An 18,821-nucleotide genomic window follows, 5' to 3' on the forward strand; every position below is an offset into this window, starting at 1 on the left:
TCCGCCGTCATCGTTCGCGGCGGCGGCGGTCAAGTTCTTTTTTCTCGGCTCCCACTTTGGGGCGCTTCCCAAAAGCGCGGTACAGCGGTTTCGGTTAGCACTACAGTCAAGTAATATAAATCGTCGTTGTCAAACAAATCATCTCTGTGTGCATTTTTTTAAGATATCGCCATTGTCATTATTGAGGTTTTTTTAAAAAAAAGCTACATCACGATAAATTAATGTTCACATAGATGATGTTGGTTTGACAACGATATATTAAGTATAAAATTCAGACCAAAACCCTTATAATATAATGTACATATATCAAAGGCATATATAGGTATATATATATATATATATATTATATATATATATATTATATATATATATATATATATTATATATATATATATATATATATATATATATATATATATATTCCCGTCCCGATAGCCGATTTCTCCGAGGTATATATATATATACCTCGGAGAAATTGCTTCGAAAAGGTTTTTAAGTGTTAGATGTCAGAAGTCATGTTCAAAAAGTATAACACAATTTTCAACAAATACGCTATTTTACAACGGGTAAGCCCACGTGTATGTAGAAATATCCACAAATATTTATATTCAATCATATTTCACCTTGCCAGAATAATGATTGTAGATATTAAAATATGAATAGAAACAAAATGTCAAAGATTTAGGTTAAAAACATTTTTGATACAAATCAATTATAAACCATTAACATAGTTTGCAGATATTTCGACAAGGTAGCTCTAGAAAAGATATTGAAACATAGGCTAGATATGGTTAAAAAATTTATGATTTGGTAAAAGATATTTTATGTTTTTAAAATCAGAAATACTCTAGGGATAACTTGTTATATATTAATGAATTATAAATTTGTAATTTTTATCACGGTTTTAGTTTAATTTAACGGACTTTGATATTATTTTATTGTTATTTATTAACATATTCATTAAGTACATTAAGTTTTAAACTATTTGAATTTGTTTGCTACTCTTGATTTTTGTGACATAATTATTTTATATGTAGTCAATGTTAATTATTTTTATTGCAAAAATCATTACTATATAAATCTGTTTAAAGAGATATTACTGTCAAATTTGATATTAAATTATATTGAACAATCGGAGCAGTTTTATTTCCAAATGCAATTGTATGACCTTTTATGGGGATATGTGTGAGTTTTCTTTTTAATTTTCTCTATATATCTTACTTTCATTTTACTTATTTTGGATTGTCGTTTTTGTTTGATTTGTTTAATTTTTCTGGTTTCTATGTAAATTGTAATGAACATGTGGTCAGATAACTGAAATTATCTGCCATGAATCATAACATGGAAATAACGACTAAATTTTCTTAGCAATTTAAGACTCTCATAAGCTGACAGTAAATCAATTGTTACAAGCTTACAACACGTTACAACAATTGGTCATAAATTGTTACTTATGAACCTATTAAAAAAGTATCCAGGTAAACACATCGTTACAAACTTGGAAGCCCACCACAATCTCTTTCCTATAAGTTGCTAAAAGAACGCTATATTAAATAGTTTGGCAAAAAATTTAGATGAACATCATAAGCTCCGGAAAATGTCTTAATTTCATTGGGTAGTACCCATACTGTCAGATTTTCTCAAGTTCAGTTTGTTCTTGGATATACTTCTTACTCGTTATTATACTTTGTATATACAAAAGAGAGCCGACTACATTAGTGCATACAAAAATGTTTTTGCCCAATAATCCTAAATATGTTTATAGTTTAAGTAAGTACTACCAAAAAGAACAAAATTTCATAATATGAATAAATGAAAATAAACCCAAGCTTACTTTCAAAGGATTTTTTTATTTACATAACTAAATAAAACTAAAGTAATTTAAAATAAAACGAACTTTTTGCACAGGTATTTATTTTGTACTTTTTAACAGAATAGCAAAAATCATAAAGTACATTATAAAATTGCAACTTATACACACACCAATCACAATTGAAATATAATAATTCTTAATGATTACCACAGAAAGTTGCAAACAAAGATCTAGTCTATTAAGCACAGTAGATAAGATTTGCCGATGATTTTTAAAAAACAATTAACAATAAACTTAATATATAAATATAACACACCTGACCCACATACATCCTGTAAGTGATAATGAACAATTATTTAAAATTCTGTTGATTTCCTAACATAATTTTGTTTAAAAAAAGACATTAATAGTCATCTTTATTAACTTAAATACTCCTATTAATTAAATAGTAACACCATGATTGTTGAAACCTATATAATTGTATAACATTGAAGTGTTGCTATATTAAAAAAATTGAAACAAAATTTATTTTAATTTTTTAAAATACCACATTGCTGATTTTAAAAAGGGAAGAAAACATGGAAGAAAACCCTGTACAGTAGCACTAAATCAATCTATTTCTTATCAAATAAATTTAAAATGGAAGTATATTAATAATGATACTCATGATTAATTCGGAAAAACAATAAATAGCCGAGACATTAAAATGTTTATTACTTTAAAAACTTTACTGCATAATAAAATAAATAAAAACTAAATAAAAAGACCTCCATTAATTAACAAAGATCAGGTACTTGGATCCAAATTTGAAATATATTTTTCTATAAAATAATAGACACGGTTATAATATAGGTTACTAATGGTGATTACCAAATAAAACTTTTTTTGGATCCATCTATTCATAATAAAATTGTATAAGTTATTGCAATTGTTATTAACTGTAAGAGGACAGATTTTATTTTTTCCAATCAGTTCTATTAGAAATCAACAGAGGTAGTCTATGTCCAGCAGTGAACTTTGTATGACTTTAATAAAATGATTAATGCATCCAAATATTTAAATCTTTGTCAACAAAGTACTGCCAATTTTAAAAAAATTTATAAAATATTCGTCAAATCAAATAATAGTAAATGAAATTATCAACATTTAAGTTAGACTGTTCGGATATGCAGGTCAGTCTTTTAGTAAAATTTAACTGCATATAATTTAAAACTTTGGCCTGCCTCGATAACTAATGATTGCACTAGACCGTCGTAAAAAAACTATGTACATATTATACAGTTTGGAGAGTATTCCGTTTAGTCACACAGACATCTTAAGCCTAAAAGGCTATACTAAAAAATTTTAAAAACCTTGGACAGAAGTTATACTTCTACTGCAAACTGCACCTAATCGCACTTTTTATACACTAATTTACATATTTATGACGATTTGTAACTATACTACATTTGCCGGACGGAGTCAATAGCAGACAATATAAATATTTTACTGGTTATTCATTATAAGGTATCCATTTGCGCGATACTCGTTTTAACTTCACATTTTTTGGACTAATTTCTAAACTATGTATTCTTATTTTTTCCTAGACAACAATAGAAAATCTAATATGTGAATGTCACTTGTGGATATTATAAAGAAGTAATTATGTAAATGCATCTCTACATATCTTTACAATTGTCGATACACTACAATCATCTATCACTTTCATTTGCTTATAAATGTGCAGTTGAAGGAGATATTAACCCAGTTCGGCAAATAAAGTAAAGAAATGATGAAAACTAATGTTTGACCTGCAGTTTACCTATATGTCGAATATTTAGACAAGGTATTTAATTTTTTTATAACTATCTAAAGCTAAATTTTAAGATATTGGTATTTAGTATCCAATATTTAATCAAATTTATTTCTTAGTTTTAACTGTATCAATGTAGCTGTAAGTGCATTCTGTTTTAAAAAACAATTATTATCAAAGATCAGACAGTACTTAACGTCAATATGTCATCTGTAACATGAATGTATTTTGTTACCTTAGTTTCTAAAATGTTTTTTTTTTAAATTGGTCCACTAAATTTATGGCAGTGGATATAAATTCTGAGTCTATATTAATCTAAATTTTCAATTTTACAAGTTTCTCTATTCAAAAGCCGTATTTTACCTAACTAGAAACTACAAAGTAACATCCGAGATTGTCATACTCTGTATGCAAAAAGAAGTATAACTTAAAAAATTTCTCCATTTCGACCTGTATAAATACGTATCTCATTTCCACATTGTTTTATATCTTAACATGTAAACAGTTATTTTGTAGTAATTTATGTAAAAACCAGTACATAGTCTGTCATTCTGTCCACAAGCATACTTAGTCTGGCTATAAATACAGTTATAATTTAAAATAAACATAATATAATTTTTTATTTGGTATTTGTTATTACTGTATGATTGTTAATTTTCTTATTATTGCGCCAATATATTTTTAGTATATTCCGTGAAATTAAAATGTAGTGTATAAAGTAGGTATGGTTCCAAAAACAATTTTACAAAATCACAGGCTTAGTATCACACAAATGTTTGTTTACCGGGCTTGATAAGTACAAAGAAACCTCATCAATTTGCGACAAAAAAGATTTGTCCGTCCATGCAGTGTTCATAGAAATTGTCCAAACGCAAAAAATATTATCTCAGGAGGTGAGATTCTAGAACCAAGGTACATATTTTAAAAGATGACTTAGGACTTGCAATCTGTAAATAATACACTGGTCACTTAAAGTGACATAAAAAAATTACAGTGGTAATATCAATAGAACTACTTAAGCAATATGCAAAAGGAGGTCACAGAAAAATTAGTTTACAGATGAGAAATTTTTTACAATTGATCAATATTTTAACAAACAAAATGAATGTGTTTATGCCAAAAGATCTAAAGAAACTTCCTTATTAGTCAACAGAGTACAGAGTTTGCCGGTGCAGTCTTGCTGAAAAGACCGGACCCAGTGATCATAAAGCACAATCCACCCAATTTTGGTTAGAAACAAACGTTCCAGACTTCATGAGGCTTTATAATCCACTGGATTATGATTGATGGTCAATTTAAGTTAGTAAGACTTACTCCAAAATCCATGATAATTTGAAGTCCCTAAAACATCCACACGATTGGCAGTGAAGAATTTTCCCACAGAAAGAGTGCATGCTGCTATTGATTACTGGCCTGAACATTTAGGGCACTGTATTGCACCCAATGGCGACTCCAAATAATCATTATATATTTTTAATGGTTTAATAAAAATTATATTAATGTATTAAACTAAGGAACTGTAATTGTTATAAATGTAGAAAAGTAAAAAATGTTTTTCTTTGTAGTAATATTTATGGCCAGACTAAATACCTTTCTCTGATTATTCTTATTTTTAAATAATATCAAGGTTTCTTTGTTTTGCCACTATTTTCCTCAGTTGTTTATAATATCAAGTATAGTCTTATATTAGTTCTTTTTTTATTTTTGCATTAACAAAATACTTTACTGTGTTTATAAATTAAATTCTCAAAATATTAACATTGACTACAGACAATTGCAACAATCAAACCCTCCATACCAGTCCAAATCATTAAAAAATAAATATTTATACATTATATGTAATATAAAAATACAGATATTCTAAATATGGGCCAAAACCCAAATTTTTATTAATAGATGACCAGTTACTTAAAATCATCATATGGAATGTTCACATGAATTTACTATCAGTATATAGTCACCAGAATATTTAAACCTTCATACACAGTCATTATGCAAATGTGACAAAACAAAGTAACACCTTTTTCTGCCTGTCCACACTTAAAAGATCATAATAGCAACAGCTGTCTTTTACCTTGGCTCTCTACTGTTGATTACTTTAAAATATCACCACGATTAATTGTACAAAATTTTTGTTTAAGAAACACTTGGTAAAGGTCCATTGACCATTATAGTCACTTTTCCACACAATAATTAGCACAGTTTACAGTCTATTCAGGTATCTCCTCTTTGTTGTCCTCCTTTATGTGCTATGTAGACTGCATGGGCTGTGGTGCGAGTCTTCGCCATTGGTTAGGTTGGTGCTCTTGTGTAGATTCTTCTTCCTGTATAAAACAAAAGAATATTTTAGAGAAAGCAATAATGGTTAACAACATAAACAAACAATATCAAATATGTATTATATATAGTATGTATGTAACACAGAAACATCTTGAAAATGGCTTCACTAATTTGGTAAAATTTTTCTTTTATATCTTTTATAAGAGTAAGGCACTCTATAAGAGAAAGGCAAGTAAATTAATACAAAAAGTTACGGTTAAATTTGATCAACTTATGTTTCCATCTATTGGACTGCAACAGTCCAATAACATTTGACTGTATGAATTTTGTCAAAGCAAGTTATATATTATATTAGCTGATCCAGAGAACGCCTGATTCCATTAAATACCAGAAAACTCCGTTCCACCATCTACTTATTAATGAATATTTTGATCATTGAAGATTTTCAAATTTACACAAAATCATTATATTTATGTCTAAACTGATTGCTGATATTTTTGATGTTAAATTTTAAGGACAAAGACCACGAAACAAAAAAAAAAATTAAAATTAGTCCAGCCGCTCTTGAGTTATAAATGGTGTAACAAGCACAACATTTTATATAATGTCCATATAGATTATTATTGGCAGTGGTATGCCACTGGTACTGACAGGTACGCTGAAGAATATATAAAATCGCCACTTAAAATAGTACAAAACGTTCAAGAAAGAATTGGCATATCTTAGCACTGAAGATAATTATTATTTATCACAGTTCCAACATTGTTATTTATGGCTTGTATGTGCCCACATACACAAATTCATTACCATCCATACACCAAAAGTAAATGCATGATTTATATAATGTCAGAAAGCAGGATTAACAAAAGAAAATTTACTATAAACAGGATAGAAGTAATGTATATAAGACTAGAAAATAAAAATAAATGTTGTCGAAGTAAACTAAAACTAAACTCACTTGTATTATAGTGATGGACACTGTGTCAGGTTTGATATCATCCAGAAGTTTCTCATCCTGCTCTGCGTTTTCCATGTTCCTGAAAAATTAAAACTCTGATATAAAGCTACTGGCTAGCTCAGCATAGGAAATGTATCCACATGGTGAACAGATGACCTCATTATCGTTGTCGACAAAACGAAAAAATTAATCTATGGAAAAAATAAATCTATTTAAGAGGCCTTTGGTCAGGGATCTCTAATGGCAAAAATAATGTTTAATGATAAAGCCTCATAAAATGTCCATATACTTCTAAATTTTTTACATATAATTTAAAAACCTCTACAATACTTACTAGCATAAATAGTTTGCATAATAGGACCAGTAACAGGCACTATTTGTACTATTGCAGTATAAAACTGCAGGCATTGTTAATCCTCTGACACAACAAAATAAGTAAATTTCAAAAAATTATATCCATCCATAGTCTATTAGTTGAAAGAACCATTAAATATATATTTTTAACATTATTTACAATGTTATTGCAAGTGTTTGTAGGTCTGTGTGAATATAGTTCCTGTTATTGCATTGCATTATTTCCTAAAATAAATTAAATATTTTGAAGTAGTAGTTTTTAATATTTAAAACATCACCTTTGTTAATGCCATTCCTAAATATTTAATTATGGTGATGTTCAAAGATTTTTCAGGAATTAAAATGCACATGCCATACACTGCATGTACACATATGTGAAGTCAGTCATGGGTTTCTTTAGGTTATAAATATCTCAATGAATTAAAAGAAATTACTCACTTTCTACTGCCCGAGTGGAAGCGACCACCTTCACCCCGTATTCTGTTCATGGCGTGTCTGTGACGGGACTCGTGAAGGTATTTCTGGTATTGCAACAACAAATATATCAATTTCATTTTAAACAAATGGAACCACTTCGTTGTTAAGTTAATCTGAAAACACTGGATGTAAAACCAACTGTAGCTATTGAAAATCTGTGTGGAAGCACAAATTTAACAGTGAAGGCCTTTAGATTTTAATGTTGCTTTAACAGATGCTTCATGGAGTGATTAGAGGGCTCTCAAGAATAAAAACAGTGGTAATTACCGGTCGCTCCTTTGGAATCTTGCCGAGTTCGTGAAGTCGCGCACGAGCGGCACGGCGCTTTAGGATGCGTTTGTATTGGCGAGCATTCACGTACAACAGCGGCTCTTCATCAGACGCCGCACCGCCCCCTGCCTCCGACCCGCCGCCCGAACTCGAGCTCGAACCGTTTACCATCTGAGAACACATAACCATATTGACAATAATTCTTTACACCAATTTCTCAGCCCTCCCGCATCCACAAAGTATTATCTTAAAAGTCGCCATATATAACACTTGTATAAACAAAATGTTTTTAAATAAATAAACAAAACAATTAACATTAAGGATCGTCCAATATATGCATTAAATTTATTTAATTAGGTTATCAAATATTAATACAATTAACATCTTGCAACTCAAGTGACAATGATCAATGAGTGCTTGTGAAGTCCTGTGTTGTGTAAAATGCAAGCCAGCACATTCACTTCATGTTTTTTGAAAAATTAGGAATCAGTATGAAGCACTGTGGTACAAGTTCACAGTATACACTTTAGTTGTGCTAGGGAATCCCTACCTGTACATAGAAGTGCTCTCGAGTCGGTGACTAAGCTAGTTTTTAGTCACAGATTTATAATATTCCCACACCTGGGACACATACATCTCGTAACCAACATATTGCAGTTAAATAGTAATATTTATGTATATAACAAATATATTTATGTATATAATAAATATATGAAAGGAAGCATTGGGAGGCAATACGTATTAAGGAACACAAAAAAATCAAAACTGATGTGACATCTACCTAACAATGTCGCTCGCTACTCTTCAACTTTAACATTCATGTGGATAAGGTTGCCAAATAATTCCATCCACTTATATTTATTTTATTCTAAAACCTTCGTCGCGAACATTTGCAAACCGACAAAGTTACGTTTGTATTTATACTCCTTCAGCAATAATATTATGAAGTGTTTCCACAGTGGCGGCATATGAGTAGCTCGTAGTGACGTCAATAAACGCGGTTTACTTTGACGTTACTCGAAATCCATTGTCTATGAACAAGACGACTGGTTGGGATTCGAAGGTAAGCGATAATTATATGTATTGAACTAGTTTCAAGTTTGGCCAGCCACAATATGTTTATATAACACTGACAGTACTCACCATGACGATGTTAGGCTGGTTGACCACCTGCTGCTGGGGTACGGCACCGCTAATGCCAGCGAGCTGAACTAGATTGCCGTTCAGATTGATAACTGAAAGATAAATATTTACGAAAACATATACTTTACGGTTATTGTTTTTAGTCTGTATATACGTGTAGAGTTTATGAAGAATTGCGATAATCCCATTTATTATTTATTGTTCTGGTAAACTAAGAGCTAAAAGGAAGTTCTTATGCAATAGAACAAATATATTAAAAATTATTAATATTTGACATTTAGGGACAGGCGTTATAAATTATCCAACAGTTTACATACACAAAAAAGAAAAGTGTTTATTTTATATTTCTCTCCACATGAATGTCTCTCGTGCTTCAACGAAAAACAGTGAGTGAAATTACACTCATGATATCATAATAATAAGAATTAAGTGGATGTGTTACCAGCAGGTTGGTGGATGATCTGGTGTTGGTCGATGGTGGGTTGTGGCGCACTAGCCGTTGGCTGGTAGATGAAGGTCTGACCGTCCGGCGTCTGCACCAGCTGCATTGGCTGTACATTACTGCTTGCACCTGTTAAGAGAAATTCATATGCTATGTACATATTGTTTGTATTAACAAATTATTCAAGAAAACATTACAACTATGTTAAATATCACTACATCTTTTAAAAAAATACCATATGTCTGGTGTTGTTAAAAAATTGTTGTCCCTAAACCCAGTGTAACAGCTATTTTTTTGGCATTGATGTCATTTCCCACCAGGTCATTGTTGAATTTGTCTTCTTATTTTGAATATAAAAATGCCAGAAAACTAAAATTAATATAATATATACAGGGTTATGGATATAAAAGCTTTAAAGCAGTGTGCAGTTTATTTGTATGAAAACATCTTTAAAATTTTTACACCTATATCCAATCATGTCTCAAGAATATGTTACATAAATAACTTCAGGTAGTACAATAACTGTAGGACATGATAATAAACAATAACTAATTTTCATATGTATTAATCTAAATTTTAAAGACATTTTCTATGCTATTACATTTTTTATATTTTTTTAAAATCATTGATTTTAGGTAAAGTGTGGTTACATTCTTACCAACATTTTTTTTATTTCAAATATTAATTCGTGCGTTAAACAAATTTGGTTTCTGACACACACTATAGATCAATCCTCCAAAGCTCTCTTAAAGATTATTCTTTGGTAGGACAGTAACAAAATACATGGTTTATAATTAATGTAAATTTATTGGAACAAAGTTTTGAGACAATAATTATCTCTCAATGCAAATTTCCTTTTTTACCTTGCAAACTTGATAATGGTAGCACTGGCAGCTGTTGAATCTGTTGTCCATTTGGTGTTGCCACCTGAAATTAATGAGACATTATTTGAGTAAACTATTGTTAATTAATATGTTTAAACACTAACAAACCTAAAATACATGAAATTATAATCATTAATAATAATAATATATCTAAGTTATCAGTTTACTTCAATTGTTTACTTTTCTATTAACACTATGACGGTATAAAAAAATAGTAAAAAAGTTCTAGAAACACTCTTGCTTGTTACTTTAGAAGTTTTGTAATATTCCATCAATGAACAATTTAAAATCTTCTTTTAACAATGAATTAATTAAAGTAAAAGAAGGATTTATGTGTATTATAACAATATTATTTTTCATAGTTTTTTTACAATCATTATATGGATATTATATAGATATGCAGTGTAACATGTTGACGAGTAAGGAATAAAGCTTAAATTAAAGATAAAAGCATGCATTATATCACCTTATCTGTATTTTCCAATTTGAGTGAACATTTCTTAATATCTTATCTGTATCACTTTTAATCTTACAGTTGCATTTATTATATATTCACAATAATGTTTTATAATAGATAACACAATTGCAATATTTCTAATGCCCCAGTTAAAAAGTTTTACATGCATCCACTATGATTTTTAAAAGAAAACACTTTCTTATTACCACTAATATTCTCATGCACTCTTATCATGCAATAATCTTCACGGTTAAAACAATTGTAGCATGAAAAAACAAGCAAATGACATCCATGCAAAGATGTTTCAGCAGAATGTACAATTTTAATATAGTCTTACTATTTATGTTTTAAACCATTAAAGTTATTACAAAAGATGATGAATACTTGGAAAGTCACGACATGAGCTGATGGTAAACAAAATGCAAATAATACTAATGAAGCTATGGAAGTGATACTACCACCTGGATCTGAGGAGCTCCAATCTGAATGCATGTAGGAATAATATTTATAAATTATTTTGTATACTTGTAATACGCACTAATTTTAATGTGATAACAATACATTTGATAGCTGCAAAAATTAATCCATGCCAGACGTGTTGCTATGTGCAAAATTCGAGAACGTCTTGATATGAAATACGCTGTTTTTTTACTTGTCTTTATTCATTAAAGCTTCAGAAATTGGTTTCAAAGGGAAATCTAGTGTTAATTTTTAACCTAAATTGTGTTTTTTTTTAATTAAGGGGGAATCTTACGGATGTTGAAAATGAACTGTAAGTATACTGTTTAACTTTTCCTATCGCACGCCTAGCAGAAAAGCATAATAGGAAAAATTATGAGGAATACCAAGATAGCTTGATACAATGTTAACATCGATATTTACAATCTGATGTATAGAATTAGCCTTATGAATCGGATATTTTGGGATAAATTAGGTTATTTTTTTTAAAATTCATAAAGTAAACATCTTTACTTATACGTAAATAAATGAAGTTTATGCAAATCTGTTCACGTCGTCCGTTTTAACCGTTTTTGCCTTCTGATAACTTTTTCAGTGCAAGCGCATAATTATTAATTGTAATAACACAAAATCAAAATGTATTTTCTTTTTATTTAATTAACGCCATATGAATATTTTTATTTCTAACCGAATTCCATAAAAAGTGATATACAATATTTACTAAAACTAGATCATCGGTATATTATCTGCTTATATTTATATGCTTATCGAAAAATAATGAAAATTATGAATGACTAGACCCTTTCGAATTTTATATGCACAGCGTGTACTTATTTTATATGTGGGGGACAAAAAAGCAATGATGCAAGTGGAGTGAAGGCTTTGTTGAACTTTATAAAAAGCTTGGAAGAAAACGAAAACTTAAGAGTCACCCACACCAGTCAAATAGTTTTTAAATCAATTAAAATCATTGGGATTTTCTGAATTATTTAGCGTAGGTAGGTCACATAGCTTTATGATAAATTTCAATGATTTGAAGATTACATTGTTTTAAATACGTCAAATGTATGTTTTTTTATCATCACATGTGGCTTAGATCACTTCTATGTAACATTCATATTTTAAAATTTTGGCTATGGTGAACATGTTTTCGTTTTTTTTACGTACGCTATATCGTAAAATATTGTGAAAGGTAAAAGAAAACCAGCTCGAAGATAACTACTTTTCAATTTATATTTCATATTTTCCTGGTGTATGTATACATATTTAGCTATTAATATACCGATTTGATATATCGAAAAATATCGATACAAGCTTTTCAATGAATGCACTGTAAAAACATCGTATGTATTTTAAATGAACATCCCTAAATAGTAAAAAATCCAATATTTTTCTTTTTTAGCAGAAAAAATAATACACCTGAGATTAGCTGTCATACATTTTACGCCGATCAAAAACATAGGCCTTTTAGAAAGTAATTTCGATGTATAAAAATAAATGCGTATTAGTCTGTTGTAACTCTAATAAATTAACTCGTTGACTGCCACGTGCGGTTACAGTGAAATTCCCGCCAGCCCACGTGTACCGCTATTCGGAGTGTATTGCAACATTTTAAAAATGCGAATCGTTTAATGTCGCAAGAACCGCTGCCCACCCCGTTTGTTTCCATGGTATGATACTCAGTCATTTATTTTCGATACTTCGCACTTGTTTCTTATTTCGGTATTGTATAGGATTAGTTCAACTTTTTGCCGAGTACCGAGCGATATAACTGAAAATGTCTACCCTAGTAATTCGTTGAAATGTCCAAAAGGAAAAGGGAAACTTATTTGTCTAGTTATAGAGAGGCGAGGTGAGAAAGATGAAATTAGAAGATTTAGGGAAATATTGGGTTCAAAATCTGGGTTTTAGGGTCGTCTGACAGTACAACAAATTTTCCATGTTCTCACCGAAGACAGCATCATATCGCAGTTCGAAAAAAATAATTCCGGAGGAAGCATTAAACGCGCGTGCAAACAGTGTTATGCAGATAAAACTCGTCGAATGGGCACGTCAATAACACGAGATAATGTAAAGAAAACAACAACTCATTATCAAAGTCGTCCCAACCAACTCAACACCAAGTTTCCTTAATAAACCATTTTCATATTACTTTTAAAACAATAGTTTATACAAATGAATATCCTTTTATAAATTTAAATTTATGTTAATAAAAATGGTTTAAGTTAAATAATATTCAATAGTTTGGTACTTATTCTGTGAAATTTCCTTTAAAATACATCTGAATGACTGCGCAAATAGTCAAATAAGCGTCACCCCAATACGAGTGACGTGGCCGGATCCGAAACTTGACTGTCACCCGAATACGGGTGAAGTGGCAGTCAACGTGTTAAAAAACGTGTTAAAAAGATTTTTAGAAAAAAAATTTTTCTTCAGTTAACACAGCAACGCATCAACGGGGTTGTTAAAATATAAAGAATCGTGTGCCACAATACATTACATTGCTACTAGACGTGCAGTGTAAGAAACGAAAAAACTATTTTTGTAATTGTCTTTCGTTACTAAAACATTTAATCAATATAATATAGTGGAAATGCTGTAAATTAGGTCCTTTATTTATTTTATAGCACTGAAACAGACCAATAATTTGACATAAGAGAATTTTATTTTGCCTAGAACAGCTGAGAATTAAAGACAAAGAAAAACTTTGTTAGGATTGTAATGCGTGGCTATTTAAATACGTGACATTCGCGGTACGCGACCGGCGATCAGCTGAGTGCGGATTTTTTTTGGCCACCGTTATTGGGGACCTCTCGTCCACCCCAATCTTGTGAAGGTCTGAGTCTTTTTATTCTATAAAATACTTTTTTCGCATACTTTTTTTTCTATCCTTATTTATTTATTTATGTTATATTTCATTCATTCATCATCGATTTTTCGACAAAATATCTTGCATTTTCCTGGCTTACTTGTCTCTATATTCTAATGTTGGGCGCTATTAGCCGTTTTGGCTTTTACAGCTTCATCGGACTCAGGGCTTACTTGTCTACTTACGCACACCACCTTCATACCTTGGCTTCTGTCCCTAAAATTTGATATATAGTCTACTATATCTCCAATTCTATGTTTTATTTTATCCTATTTTGTTATAGTTATTTGCTTATACGTTTTTTTTCATTATTTTCTGTCCTTAAAACTATAACACTAGTTACTACTCACATTTTAAAACTCTATTTATTTCCGGTTTTACATGACCCTTTTTAACTTAATGTATTTTTGTTTAAGACATCTATTACCCCAATGCTGAACTTCAGGAACTGAGAGCGACTCTTTTTTTCGCCCACCCAGGAGGCGATGATCCTAGCCTCGAGTGCAGGTATTCGTCAGTTCGGCTTGGATTCGAGATACCATTATTCGAACATAGACATTATTGGTAACTGTTACAAATTGCATCCTCGTACAAATTTTAAAAAGTTATTTTCTCACATAAACGTAATTGTAAATCGTAATCATATGCTCTATTTCCGTGATTTATGACTCTACACTTCACACAATATCGTAGCGTATAGTAGCGAAGCTTCCGATAGCTCTGCATTATGCATAAAATACCTGAATGGCGGGCGTAGTGGATGGAATTGAGTGCACGACAATCTGCTGCCCGTTGGGACCCTGGATCATGTGGGGGGAGTTGCTCATCTGTAGGACTTGCATCTGCTGCCCGTTGATCGTCATCACCTGCGGGGCCTCTGAGGTTTGGATCTGTGCATGCTCCATCATCGATCACTGAAAGAATCATCATCTAAATCATTATTACTTTCAAGTATTTAGACAAAATCTTGGTGTAAATTATTTTTTCATTAAAAAAAAAATAATAGTTACTTTTTTTAATTGGAATGTGTCTGGCTAATAACTTATGATCATCTTATCATCATACTGGCAGGTTTGGTAGCCGATAAACGCCCACTGCAAGGCATAGACCTCCCTCAAAGATCCAAATGTGATCCAAAGATGGCTGGTCATGCGCTGCCCGCATCGAGGGACTTCCAGCGACATTAACGATGTCGTCGGTCCACCTAATAAAGGGCCTATCAACGCCAAATCGATCGGATCGTGGTCGCCCCTCGGGAAACTTTCGGTTGCACAAGCGATGTCCCCTGCCAACGGATACTTCAGACGAACATATCTTAAAACTACATCGATGACCTTAATTTTTCTACAGATCTCATTTCCGATTCGATCTCCTGACGAAAATGAAGAGATTCAAAATTGTGCCTTCTTATAAGCTAGTGTCAAATGGTAAACAATTATTAATATTGGAAACACTTCTTACTGTATTATAATTACGTTATTTATAATTTTTACAAACACTAACTTCTGGATAGGGTGTACCGTACAATAATTGACAGCGAATGAGTTATATATTCAAACCTTTTAATCTTTTACATCTATAATCATTAAATTTGTGAACGAAGTGTATATGTGTGGGACATACATATGTTGATGTCCGACGGCTGAAATGATGATGTTAATGTTCTAAACGAATTTTCCTATAAACATGCAACTTTATACAGTCCGTTGCGTTCGAAAGTGTTCATTCACTGTGAAATAACTTTTCTAATTAAAAATTATTTCAATGTAAGCGTGGACAGGCCGACGGACAATAAAGATTTCAAACATTTTTTCCCCATCGGACTGTACTTCCTCTTTTGATCAAAATTAGCAGGATATATTTTTGTCGCAAAGGACCTATACTCGCTATTTTAGTATAAGTTAGCGAGATATATTTTTGTTGCAAAATAACTGTACTTTCTACTTTAATTTAAATTAACGGGATATGTTTTTGTCGCAAACGGACTGTCCTTCGATTTTTGGTCTAAATTAGCGAAATATTTTTGCAAATATATACTCGTATCTCTATAGACCGTTTTAAAAAAGAAATACTATAACTAATTTAAAGACATTATCTTTGTACTGTTTGCTTTTTCTGTTAATGCGTTCTTGTGCAACTAATACTTGACTAGTGGGCATAGAGTTATGAAGCCGATTAGTTTCTAGAAAATAATGCATAGACTAAACAACAGATATGTATTTCTAAGACATTAACGAAAGTAATAAATAAATGTTACATTTTTGTCATTATTTTTTTACTTTATATTACTACTCCTAGTATTTTCAAAGAAAATTGAATAGAATATCTCTGTTCCTTTAATACATGTATATATGTATATATATATATATATATATATATATATACATATACACACACACATCCTTTTGCGGGCGCAAATGTCACTAATTAAGAATTAAGCTTTTGGTACTGGATTTTCACTGCTATTTAATTGGTATTTGCAGATTTTACGGGTTCTAGGAGTTTAGAGGGCGCTTAGATTATTCTCCCCCCGGAACCACGGTTCGGGTCATAATATAGTTTTACTACATTGAGAGGTCGCCGAGCTGCTAAATCGCTTTGGCAGACACTGGATGAAGTGATTACGATCAAGGGCCCCTATGAGCGGACCTCAAATTGGGCTGTAACGCGTCGTTAATACCCGTTCAGCTATTTACAACGAGTCGGATCAAGGGCTCCCGAGACTACCGAACCTTGGTAAGTTGGTAAAACCTGATAAACTTAACCACCACTTCAGAAAGCGTTAGCCTTGTGCAAAATGGCAGACGGAAATCTAAAAGCGGGCGTTCTTCTTTCGGAATGCTAAACGTGTTTCGTGTAACAGCCAAAGCAGACAGGCTGGAACATGAGCTTAGCTACCTCCCAATTCGGTAGAGTATATAATGTTATAGCCCTAATGTTCGCCCGGGAGTGAAACATCACGCTTGATTACTATATAAAGGAATCAACCTAGAATCTGGTGAAACTTTAAATGCAAACAGGTGAATTGTTGTCAAAAAACAACTGTGGTAGTACTAGCAGTATTTTAAAATAGAAAGCTTTTTAACAGGTTTGCTGCCCCGTGTGTTCACAATGAAATTTCCATTAGGTGGCTCTGTATGAATTTACGTTAAAATGTGCGAGAAAATTCTTTGTAAGTAGTCGCCTTGATCAGCGATGGGAACTCTAGTTGTCACCCGAATACGGTTGGCGTGGCCTTATGAGAACAATTATGTCACCCTAATATACGTGACATGGTAATCCACGTGTTAATTTCAATAGATGTACTGTAGCTGCCACACCAAAAACTACATCGCCCTGGGAGCTGCTGGACGCCTACTGCAAGGCATAGGCCTCCTCCCAGGTCTCCAGATAACCGATTATACTCTGTCCGCTTTCGGAGAATTCCTGCAAACTGGGTTACATCGTCGGTCTATCTATCGTCTTGCTGACAAGACTCGGTCTCGAGAAAGCTGTGTCAACAGAGAACACTGTGTTGACAAACCTCGCCACAATGGTTTAAAACACTTTATGGTATTATTCTTGCAAGTGGAATAGCTATGTAATCTTGTCAATACAAACATTTTATATGAAACATCTATGCGGTTTACTTGTCACCAGTATTTCATTTAAATTAGAAGCGACGTTTTGACTGTTAAACTAACATTTGTAAAGTATTAATTAATGTCATCTTTCACTATTCCCTGTGTCTGCAGTTGTATATAGTTTTTTTTAATTCCATATTCTACCTATAAAACATTTCTTCATTATCTATGTCCTACGTACATTATCTATGTATATACATTATTTTGCAGCAACTTACATCTAATTATAATTTCGTTACATTGCTTGCGTTCGTCAATGATATTAAAAGAAATTATTTTTATTGATATTAGTGTAATGTATGTAAATCTGTGACATATTACGCGTAGTAGATTATATTAACTCTTACATTTTTATGAAACTTATATTTACAAATTCAACAGCAGTGTAAACAACATATAGAGTCAAGTGTACATTCGTTTACAAATTTGATAAAAGTCGCTATTGGTTATTAAAACTTCATCTATACTAAATGTAAAAGTAAATAGAGTAAAATATTATTAAATTTTCAATTAGCATATAGCCTCAATAGAATTATCGTTGAATACAACAATGTGATTGGTATATAGAAAACATTGTTTACTTATATTTACATTAAATTATAATTAATTAGATTAAATAAAACAGAAATAACAAGTAATTCAGAGGCAATAATCAGTCATTTTATCACAAAATAAGTAATACGTCACTCGTGCGAGGCCAACGCGACTAAGAAAACGTAATCAAAATGGCTGCTTTTTACCAATTTCACAACAAAAATCAAAATTTTTGGAAAACAATTGCAGTTTTGCCTAAATTGCGAAAGCTTGGTAACTCGACCATCATCGAGTAATATTCATCGAAAATTGTGAATGTGAACTTACATTGGGTATCCTCACTGGTTTTTCGATGATTGGTTGACAAAGGATAGACCAATGGCCGGTGTCAATGATCACAAGAACGCTGTAGATTGGTTCGGTGCGTTACCACTCCCAAGGAAGCGCGGTCGCTCTACTATCCAAT

General features: G+C 31.5%; 1 protein-coding gene across 2 annotated transcripts; it reads right to left on the minus strand.

Moving 5' to 3' along the window:
- Positions 1 to 1,982: 1,982 nt before the first annotated feature.
- On the minus strand, positions 1,983 to 18,785 carry Nf-YA (nuclear factor Y-box A). 2 transcript variants are annotated; one of them, XM_068766860.1, is made up of 9 exons: positions 18,683 to 18,785; positions 14,939 to 15,112; positions 10,393 to 10,456; positions 9,530 to 9,658; positions 9,088 to 9,179; positions 7,942 to 8,115; positions 7,636 to 7,718; positions 6,844 to 6,922; positions 1,983 to 5,929 (listed from the first exon to the last, which is right to left on the minus strand). In XM_068766860.1, the coding sequence occupies exons 2-9, from the start codon at positions 15,104 to 15,106 to the stop codon at positions 5,855 to 5,857; spliced, it is 864 nt and encodes a 287-aa protein (XP_068622961.1). In that variant the 5' UTR covers positions 15,107 to 15,112; positions 18,683 to 18,785; the 3' UTR covers positions 1,983 to 5,854. The 2 variants fall into 2 exon arrangements, with proteins under 2 accessions (XP_068622961.1, XP_068622962.1); XM_068766861.1 differs by lacking the exon at positions 18,683 to 18,785 and adding an exon at positions 15,209 to 15,396.
- Between the last annotated feature and the right edge of the window lie 36 nt (positions 18,786 to 18,821).

Source organism: Battus philenor, unplaced genomic scaffold (assembly GCF_028537555.1).
Source record: "Battus philenor isolate CCGP_79_NKW_IND1 unplaced genomic scaffold, ilBatPhil1.0.hap1 SCAF_22, whole genome shotgun sequence".
NCBI lineage: Eukaryota > Metazoa > Arthropoda > Insecta > Lepidoptera > Papilionidae > Battus > Battus philenor.

Excerpts from the sequence above, each read along its gene's own strand:
- Nf-YA (XM_068766860.1), bottom strand. The coding sequence starts at position 15,106 with ATGATGGAGCATGCACAGATCCAAACCTCAGAGGCCCCGCAGGTGATG. Across the intron at positions 10,457-14,938 it reads CCACTACGCCCGCCATTCAG|GTGGCAACACCAAATGGACA; the intron begins GTATTTTATGCA and ends CATTAATTTCAG. Across the intron at positions 8,116-9,087 it reads ACCAGCCTAACATCGTCATG|ATGGTAAACGGTTCGAGCTC; the intron begins GTGAGTACTGTC and ends ATGTGTTCTCAG.